Source organism: Brienomyrus brachyistius, chromosome 22 (genome assembly GCF_023856365.1).
Source record: "Brienomyrus brachyistius isolate T26 chromosome 22, BBRACH_0.4, whole genome shotgun sequence".
Lineage (NCBI taxonomy): Eukaryota > Metazoa > Chordata > Actinopteri > Osteoglossiformes > Mormyridae > Brienomyrus > Brienomyrus brachyistius.
Genome location: NC_064554.1, coordinates 11,820,404 through 11,830,485, shown reverse-complemented (window position 1 = coordinate 11,830,485; position 10,082 = coordinate 11,820,404). Strand labels below are relative to the sequence as shown.

Here is a 10,082-nt window from a genome sequence, read left to right as displayed (position 1 = left end):
CAAGCAGGGCAGTGGGGCCCGAGGACCGAGTTTGGGAACCACTGCCTTAAGTGTGCTCTCTCTTGCAGTGACATGTCCCTCCCTGCAGGTGGTGCCCCTGAGTTTGTCTATTATTAAATCAGTGAGGATGTTAGGTCACCATCCTGTTGGAAAATTGTCAAGCTGAAGGATGCAGGTGGGGCAAGGCCAATGGCACAGGAAGCACGCACAGTAAGAGCAGTGGCGTGCGCTGACTCATGTGTCGACACAGGACACTGGTGTGTTTCTGTTTCCATGTTGAGCTTTTTTCCATCGGTGTGTTGGACGGACAGAAAATGAACCCTTGCACACACAGAAGTGTACGCAGACGACACCGGTATGTCCTGTCGGGGAAACCTGGGGGATTCCCTCGCTGGGATAGAATCAGTGGCTTAATTACAGTGGAAATTAAGCAGCCTCCAATGGGGGGAGGAGATCAGCCTTGGCCTCCTCAGCTGTCACCCGTGCTCCTCTCAGCTCAGAGAGGTCACGACCTTTGAGAGAGGCTGTTCCATTGGCAGCATGGCATTCAGGAGAGGGCGTAGCTGGGGTGGAGGGGGGACTGTGTTTTGTAAAGTAGAGTACGTGCCTCGCGGGGGGGGCAGAGCTCCTTCAAAGAGGATCAGGCGTGACAGAGCGGCCCCCTGCCTGGGTTAAGGTGAGCCGTCGAACAAAGACAGAAGAAGCACTGGTGTTAACACCAGATAAGCAACTCGCTTTATTGACTATGACAGATGAGTCACATGATAGGCTGCTTGGAAGCCGTGTCACGTGACCAAGGCAGCGTGGAGATTCTCCTTATAAGACCGGTGGTGTCTGTCTAGGAGCTTGAACGCTGATAGACCTTTACTTTGCACTTCTTTGGAGTGTCATGCAACCAGATCAATCCACAATAATGCAAAGTTAAAGAACTAAGGTAGTATTTAATATTACCGTTTTGTAGAGGCAGGCACTGTGGCTGCCGTTCGTGTGCAGTAAGGAAGGAGTCACCATGCTGGATATATTTTAAAGGACGTGGGCTTCCTTGGTCATGAGGGAGATTTAGCGTTGGATGCTTCCTGGAACTCCCTTCTGCTTATTTATATCGGTGTATTAAAGCCATAAAATTGCCCTGTAGTAGATGTATCACCAGCGTCCTTCAACCCCATGAAACAAGCAGCAGGTCCCAGAGCAGGTCGGGGTCCTGGCCGTGCCGAGGCGTCCCGCTATGTGCCTGTCAGCGAGTGACGCCAGGCGGCAGCTGGCAGGCTCATGTGACCGTGCAGCCCTGGAGGCTCGACTGTGGAAGGACCAGCGGGGGAAGGACGTCATACCCAAGCTCCTTTACATTTGTCCAGCGGGGCCAAAATGGACACTGTCCACACCCTAGCTGACCCCATGCCCTGCTGGTGGAGGAACGCACACAAACACCTGCAGGCACAGCTGGACTGGAGATGAGAGTGTTTGGCTAAACTGAGCTTGGGATCCATCTTTATAGAGTGGAGGATTATCCTGATTACCAGAGCAGCCAGATGTGCAGTTTGGCAGCTGTGGTGGAAGAATAGAAAGATGCCTCCTGCCCCTGCCCATGTCTGCCCGCTGACTTTACCCCAGGCTGCTGGGAGAGATGAGCTTTGCTGTCACATGTTAACTGGCAGGATGGGCAGAGATCAGAGCTGGCATGTGAGATAAAATGCAGTGCTTCTCATTTCACGCTGACCCCCCACCAAGATGAGTTCCTACGACGATCACCGCCCCCCCCCCACCACCTTTCCACTTCACCTCCCCTCTGCCGCCTGCCCATCACCACACTCCATGTCTCTCACCTCCCCTTTCTCATTTCCCCCACGCTGCTTCCCTCCACTTTCCTCATCGTCACCTCCATCTCACCCCCCCCCCCCCCCCCACTACAGCGCCGCTGCCCTCGTCCATAGATGGGAATGGTGAATAAAGGTGTCACCGCCAAAACTGAGGTGCCAAGTCTCAGGAAGGAAAGAGGTCAATGAGGATTAATCTCCGTCGCCCATTAAAAAGGAGCCGGTGGGATTGCAGGGAACGTAGGACGGTCTCCCGGGAGAACGCCATGGCAACAGGCAGCCCCTTTCAGGACCCCCATCCAAAGTGGTGGGACAGGTTTTTTGTTGCTGTTCCTCAGTGGTCTCTCACGCTCCCTCTCCGCTGTGAGGAGAGTCACAGCAGGCCTGTGGGAACAAAAACTGGGCGGGCGTGGGGGGGTTGCATAAAGCAGCTTGCATAACACGGGTATTCACTTTACACATCCATCTCTCCTGGGATACAAACCCAGCACCCCCCGGCAATGACTTATTACCTACAGTAGGTACTAAGGTCCAAAAGAGCGTCGGAGGGGGAGATGTTCAGAAATAGCCCAGTGTTCTGCTCCAGAGCCAGGCCTGGGTTCTCATGTTTGCCGCAAACAAGCTTGAAACCCAGAATGGGAACCAGAAAACCCATCCAAGGCAATCTCTCAGAGCACGTTGCCATGACAACGCTCTGCAGCTGCCCCAGTGTGTCGGTGTGTTCAGACTGGATTGCCCTTGGTCGTCATTAAAAGCAACGTATGCCTCGGCAGGTTAGCGATCTGCGCTCCCACATGGAAGGTCGTCAGTTCAAATCCCGTAGCTGATAGATATTTATATCGGTGTTGGGTTCCAGAACAAGGCGCTAAACCTCCAGTGTTACAAGGCCGTAACCTGCCGAGGCATACGTTGTATATCGGCTGAGCCTGTGCTCTGACCTGGATGTACATGTAAGTCTGTGTTTCTTACAGAGAGAAAGATGGAATATGCAAACACAACCCAATACATCTAAAGGGATGAATCAAGTACCTCTATTCTATTATATTCCATTCTATATTTCAGAACAGTCCGTTCAAAGGGCTTCATCCAGTCTAGACTGACACCATTACAATGAAACAATGTAGATACAAACAGACCTTTAATAGGGATACATTTCTGATTTAATGAATAACAGCAGTCAGGTACAGATGCTAAAACTGTTACACTAAGACGCAACTAAGAAATAAATCAGAAACAACACTGTGGTTTATCTTGGTCTAAATAGTTTTTGTCTCTATCAGTTACACCTAGTCACAAGCATGTTATCTTATTAATTTTACACAAGAGTGCCACCTTGTGGAAAAGACATGGAACTACACAACAAACTGTATCAATCCCCAAAGTCTGAAATGGTTTAAGATACAAAAAACATAAGCATTGCAAAGCCCATTTATGAGACTGATCTCAGTGACCAAAGCAAGTTACTCCACTCTTCGATCTCTGTATGGTTCTTCTCCACGTGTTCCCATCTCTCCTCAGTGGGAATCCATGAAGCGTTTCAGCCAGGGCAGGAAGCGGGAGACCTTCTGGAAGATGTAGCCCTGGCTGCAGTCATGACCGGGGGGCTGGCTGGCGATGCCGGTGAGGAAAAACACATCACGGTACAGGGTGAGGGCGGGGCTACCCTCCCCGAAGGCGCAGTCGGCCTTGGCCCGGGGCGCCGTGCAGAACATCTTGTTGGTGACCTTGCCTGAGTGTCGCTCGGCACAGCGGGCCAGAGGCTCATAGGTCAGGTAGTTGAGGGTGAGGGAGCCCTCCAGCACGGGCGAGTCGGAGCCCTTCCTCCAGCCGGTGATGATGGCACCGTGCCCGCCCTCCATGAGAACGCTGTCAGCGAAATCGCGCTCGGGCAGGCAGGCCGCCCTCACGCTCTTCTTCAAGGCGATGTTGTCACGCAGCTCCACCACAGCCAGGTCGTTGTCCTTCCCTTCCTGGTACAGCGGGTGGTAGTGTATATTCTTCACGGAAAGCACCTGCTCTCCCGTCTCATAGTTGCTGGACCTCTTACCTGAGAACAGGGCGCAGATGGGTTCAAAGGTCAAAAGTCACACGTGACTGTTTGGGGCCAGCAGGTGATGCTGTTTCCGTGCTCCTACTACACTCTGAAAGCCTGTCATGCCCTCAGTCTGTCACAGGGGTCTCTCACCCAGCGAGACACAGAACTGAGGCAGGGAATCACGCTGCGCTCTGTAACCGGCCACTGCACAGATGCAAACCGGTGAAGAAAGCGACATTTCGGCAAAGAGACATGGGTGTCGTGGTGGGGCTGCGGCTGCGTACCGAAAACTCCAGCACAACTAAAACTGGAAATATCACCACAAACGTATTTCACCACCTGCCATGAAAAAAAGCCGACAACAAACCAAACTGGCGCCATACTACTACTGCTATGCCCAGTGGCAGAGTGATTTATTTATTAAAATTAGATTTCAGCCTGCAGTCCATTCAGTTTCTCAGCTTTTTAAATGCTCTGAATCTGTTCATAAGAGCGATTCTAAGGGAATCCTCAGCAAATACCGAGCTTCGAAGCTTCAATATCAACTGATCTGGAAAAAAACTGTATATATTATGTATATACATGTAAGTCCCCTCCCCCCACTCCAGGCCCCTTTGGGTGTTGCCTAGGTAACGCTCGGCTGCAGTGGTATGCACTTACCGGCCACCACCTGGAAGCCGGGGGAGCTGACTGCACAGCGGACCGTGGTAAGGACCAGATTCTTCTTCACGATGACGCCGCCACAAAAGGCGGCTCCCTCTGCGTTCTGCAGACGGACCTGCGGGGGGGATACAGAGGGGACACAGGGTGGGGGGGGGGCGGGGGGCACGCAGCAGGGGGAGGCACGGGGAGGGGGAACACAGGGATCAGCCTCCGCATGGATGAAGGGTGCCCAGGAACCATAATGTGACACGTGTGAGTGTGCAAACCATTTGGGCTACGTTCTGTCTACAGTGTGTGTCTGTGTATCTATGAGTGTCTGTGTGTGTGTCTGTGAGTGTGTGTGTATGTGTCTGTGAGTGTGTCTGTGAATGTCTGTGTGTGTGTGTGTCTGTGAGTGTCTGTGAATGTCTGTGTGTGTGTGTCTGTGAGTGTCTGTGTGTGTATGTGTCTGTGAGTGTCTGTGTGTGTGTCTGTGTGTGTGTCTGTGAGTGTGTCTGTGAGTGTGTCTGTGAATGTCTGTGTGTGTGTGTGTCTGTGAATGTCTGTGTGAGTGTGTGTCTGTGAGTGTGTCTGTGAATGTCTGTGTCTGTGTGTCTGTGAATGTCTGTGTGTCTGTGAGTGTCTGTGAATGTCTGTGTGTGTGTGTGTCTGTGAGTGTGTCTGTGAATGTCTGTGTCTGTGTGTCTGTGAATGTCTGTGTGTGTGTGTCTGTGAGTGTCTGTGAATGTCTGTGTGTGTGTGTGTCTGTGTGTATGCGCATGTGGTTCGCAGGTCGCGATGCAGTACCATCCAGGGACACTCCCCGGAGCTGCAGGCTGCCCCCTCATACTCCTGCATGTTGCTGGGCTTCCTCTCATTCCACTGCTTTACATTGTCCACCTTTCCACAGGGGAAGGGCACTTGGAGAGGAACAGAGAGATTAAAAAACATCTGCAGGGCCCTTGAATGAGGAACATATTCATTGACATACAACAGATGGAAGAGTCATGATTTATATGTGCTGTCTGGGGTTAGAGCCCACAACCTTTGCATTGACGGCACAGCGCTCAACTTGCTGAGTCAGACCTGCGGCAGGTGCGTACCTGCTGGGACACACGTCTCCTTCTCTTTCTCCTGCAGCCTCCAGCCATCGGCACAGGAGCACTCGTATGCCGTGAAACCCGGCTTGCAGAACTGGCTGCAGCCCTTGGCAGCATTTGGGATGCATAATGTCTGGTCTGGGAGCGGTGGGGGGGGGGGGGGGGATTTGGGAGGGCGGGAGGTCATTTGAAGTGTCCGTGCAGAGTTAAACGCAGTCGCACAACCGCACAGATCCAGCTCAGGGTTGAAACCACGTCTGCTGCTGCTGTTACTGCAGGCAAAGCATGGCTGAGAAACAAGGAGTTCTGCCGATTCGATAAACAGGAGTAACGTTACTCCAAACATACTCCTTAACAGATGTACACAGGATCTACGTGGCTCGCTCTTGGGCAAAGCCCCAGAAGTTGACATCCCCAGGAGAATGAACCTCTCACCGTTCTCACAATGGGTGCCCGTGAAGCCGGACTTGCAGACACAGTCGTAGCTGCCCACACTGTCCGAGCAGAGCGCGCCATTCTTACAAGGCTTACTGGCACATTGGTCCCCGTCTTTGTGACAATCAAATCAGGGATTATTTATCAGGACAATGTACAACAAACAAGAACACTTCTTAATTCATACGGTACACAGTATGTACTACAGTACTTAAATCAGAGTTAGAATGCCAACAAAATCAAACAGCTCTAAACCAATGATTAGATGCAAGAGCAAGTCCAACACACCGAACTTACCTACATAGACTGACCAGAAAATATCCTGGGGGGAGAACAAAAGCAGCACGGTCAGTTCACTTAAACGCTGTTTAATAACAGACCCTCAGAAACTCCTCCTGAGAAAAGGAGGACGGGGGTTTAATGGCCCCCAAGCAAAGTATATAAATGATCAAAAGCAGGTCTTGTCAGTCTGAGGTCCCAGTTAAGGCTGCACACATTGCATACAGGAAGGCCCTTGCAAACTACAATGTCATGCTACAGGCCTGAGTTGCATCACTGCCCCCATTAGAGTATCCCCTTGTGGAAGGAACTGAACAATGCAGAGTGACGGGGAGCAGCACACAGATGCGCTTACTGTGCGATAGGTGTCCTGGAAGATCTCCCGAGCCTCCTCGTATTGGCACACCTCCTCCACGCACTCCCGCTCCAGGTTGGGGGGCATCTGATTCTCCTCGTTGTTTTGATTGGCTCGCTTGTGGCGTGAGATGACGGCGAGGGCTTCCTGCCTGTTAAGGAACACTGGGGGGAGAAGAGGTCGGCCATGATGAGATAAGGAAATGTTAAAACGTAACGTAATAACGTAATGTTATAACGTGACGTAATAACGTAATGTTATACCGTAACGTAATAACGTAATGTTATAACGTAACGTAATAGGTCAATTTGCTTGGACTAGCCAAACTACTGTACTTATTTGCATGACAATGTGTTATCACAGCACTAAGCAGCAATATTTATTAAACTATCTCCCTCTCTGTAAACTACACAGATGGAAACGAACCAATAACCAGGCCGAATCTGAATTTGGGGTAAAACTGGGATGTCAGTTATTAACCTGCAGTTTGTACTATTCTAGCTAAAACAGAACTGAATAAACACACCAAAAACACATAAAAGCGACCTCCGACCCCACAAACAGCACCTATCTCACTCCAAGGCCTATCTGTGTTGGGATATCGGCGCCGTGCAACAGCGGCTGCGGATGGTTATGTTTGAACCAGTCGCTTCATTCCGGCGACACTCCTGCCAGTGGTATCCTGTAGTACAGCTAAATGGATGTAAATGGACACCTACGCCACATTCAGCATGAAGACCAGTCAGTAAGACCAGGATGCTATCAGCCCTTTGAAGTCCTCACTGATTTCTTGCTGGTTGCCAGAACAGGCCTGGTTTGTGGGAAGGATGAAAACCACAGCCCAGCCCCTCTGAAACGGCTAACACGCTAATGTTCTGCAGTGCTGTTCCTCCTTCATCAGAAACTTTCTTAATATGCCTCCCATGATTATTTCCATACTTGCCCTGAATGTTCCTTTGAGCCATTTTTTTCTGCCCCGTGGTCCCCATACAAACCACACCAAGCCGGTACCTTGTGAGGACTCTGGCCCCGCCTCCGTGCAGCCCAGAAGCAGAATAGCGGCCAGGGCGATAGCTATGGAATCCATGGTAGAGCCTGCGTGAGTCTGCGCTGCCTCTGTTTCTGCTCTCAAGGGTCCAAAATCCCTCCCTGCTGTCAATCAGACATTTTATTCCACAGTCACGTTCAGCCAATCAGCTCCATTACACTTTGGTATAACTAAGAGTGTCAACAGGACCCGTCACAACCAATACATACAGTGCAGCTCAAAAGTACCTGAGTATGGAGGGTGTTCTGCGGCAATATTCAGTAAATAAAGGCTATTTAAATTATTTAAATTGTCAATTAAATTATTATTTATAAATGTAATTTTAAATGGGCAAGGACGCATGTTTTATAATTACTGCGCTGTATACAACGTCACAATGGACTTTTAATAAAACAATCATATGTTTATGCAGTACAGAATGTCACCTTTAACGGCGGTGGACATCGGGTGAAATGAGCCGGAATTATAACCATTTCTATACATCCCCGTTTTAAAGGACAAAAAAAATCATTAAGCGAAATTAATCACCTTAAGGCAAACTACCATGTTTAATATTTGATTACTAATCAAGTCTGGACGCCATGGACATCACCAGTCGTTTTCTCACATCCGTCATGTAGCCGATTATTTATCTGCGTATTACATTTCGTGTTGTTTTTAAACATGTAGTCTGGGTTACACGTTACATCTTCGTACAGTGCCATCATGTGGTGTAAATAAATATTACAGCACATGGCGTTATTATTATTAGACGTCCCGTTATATCTAATACCAAACGAAAACAATTTCTCTATCCACTGATTGATCGTACGGAAATTAAACAAACCAAAGTTAGATATCCGTAACTTCGAATTGAACCTGAATTTCTATAGAATATTGGCGGCTGTTGCAACTGCTATAGCAAAACGTCAAAACATATTTAAATATTAAATTACTTACTGAATATATAGTGTATGAATGTAGAATATACACATCACAATGAAAAATAATTTATCCTGAAAGGTAATAAAATATTATTATATATTTATGGTCAGGGCGAAAAGAGTACGAGTTTTCTAAGCGTTCGTATGTGACACACAGCTGCGAACAGTAAGTAAACAGAATCGCTTACGTGCAGAGCGTTTAGTAAATGAAGTTTACGTTTCCCGGATCGTCGCTGACGCGTTTCGGCACCGCTTATGCCCTCTTGCAGGCGCCGGGACTCGGCAGGACGCAGCGGCGGCCTTGTCTGGTGCTTCTCCCGAACCCGCACACCAGCTCGCGCTCGGGATCGCGAGCCCTCAGCTATTCATTTACTGTTTGCAATGACCAGGCGACTGCTATCCCACTACGTGGCCACAAGAGGGAGCCAAAGCACGTTCTGTCTGTTTCTTAAGTTCATACCGGACAACGATAACTGTCTGCTAACTATCTAAGCTTCGCTTATTCCTTTGCGCTGCAGTCCGAATACAGGCAGTTAAGGGATTCGTGTTTCCTTTAGCGAATGTTCCTGCCACATCCTATGATGCCGGGGATACGGTCCAGACCGTCCAAATCCCCATACTGAAAGGATGGATGGAGAAAATATCAACAAACAATATTTTAATTGTATGATAATTTACATTGTGCTTTTAGAATAATTTCAATCATTTCTTTTTTCATTTTGATTTGCTCATTCAGCAATTTAGCCTTTAATTGTATAAACTAAGATAGGTCATAATGCTTCTATTTTCAGTGATTCCTGATGCTAGTTCACAGCTGTTACCCCACAAAGCACTGGAGGCCCACTCAACATTGCAGTCAATTCAAAACACGTCTAGCTTTCAGTTCAAGATAAGACAGTGTGAGCCAAGGCCAGGGATGGTAACCGTGTGTGCAGACAATCTCCTTCTCGCTGATGGATAACTCTGCAGTGAAGCTCCGCTCTGTGTTCAGTGAACCTTTTTGTGAGCTGTTAACCCGCTATAGCTTTAGATAAATGGACCTTAAACACTGAAGTGTGACTTCAGTTCCATATTACGCAGTGCTTGAAGTGGGGAAAAACAGGTACCATTACTCATCATGTTATGCAGTACCAGGTGCAGGTACTCCCCTTGTTATTCAATATCAGGTGCTGGTACTCCCCTTGTTGTACACTACCAGATGTCAGTACCTACCCTTATATTTAGTACCAGGTGCAGGTACTCCCCTTGTTATTCAGTACCAGGTGCAGGTACTCCCCTTGTTTTACAGTACTAGGTGTTGGTACCCCCCCTTGTATTTAGTACCAGGTGCAGGTACTCCCCTTGTTTTACGGTACCAGGTGTCAGTACCCCCTTGTTATTCAGTACCAAGTGCGGGTACTCCCCTTGTTTTACGGTACCAGGTGTCAGTACCCCCTTGTTATTCAGTACCA

The 10,082-nt window shown here is 49.0% G+C and overlaps 1 protein-coding gene across 2 annotated transcripts; it reads right to left on the bottom strand.

Annotated features, from left to right (window-relative positions):
• Positions 1–2,935: 2,935 nt before the first annotated feature.
• Positions 2,936–9,009, bottom strand: proza (protein Z, vitamin K-dependent plasma glycoprotein a). 2 transcript variants are annotated; one of them, XM_048991962.1, is made up of 9 exons: positions 8,820–9,009; positions 7,672–7,812; positions 6,661–6,824; positions 6,324–6,348; positions 6,027–6,140; positions 5,595–5,729; positions 5,299–5,411; positions 4,510–4,627; positions 2,936–3,861 (listed from the first exon to the last, which is right to left on the bottom strand). In XM_048991962.1, exons 2-9 carry the CDS (start codon positions 7,745–7,747, stop codon positions 3,329–3,331), a joined length of 1,278 nt encoding a protein of 425 aa, XP_048847919.1. In that variant the 5' UTR covers positions 7,748–7,812; positions 8,820–9,009; the 3' UTR covers positions 2,936–3,328. The 2 variants fall into 2 exon arrangements, with proteins under 2 accessions (XP_048847919.1, XP_048847920.1); XM_048991963.1 differs by having other exon boundaries at positions 7,672–7,809.
• Positions 9,010–10,082: the final 1,073 nt, after the last annotated feature.

Excerpts from the sequence above, each read along its gene's own strand:
- proza (XM_048991962.1), bottom strand. The coding sequence starts at position 7,747 with ATGGATTCCATAGCTATCGCCCTGGCCGCTATTCTGCTTCTGGGCTGC. Across the intron at positions 6,825-7,671 it reads GGGGCCAGAGTCCTCACAAG|TGTTCCTTAACAGGCAGGAA; the intron begins GTACCGGCTTGG and ends TTCTCCCCCCAG. Across the intron at positions 6,141-6,323 it reads TTTCTGGTCAGTCTATGTAG|ACGGGGACCAATGTGCCAGT; the intron begins GTAAGTTCGGTG and ends ATTGTCACAAAG.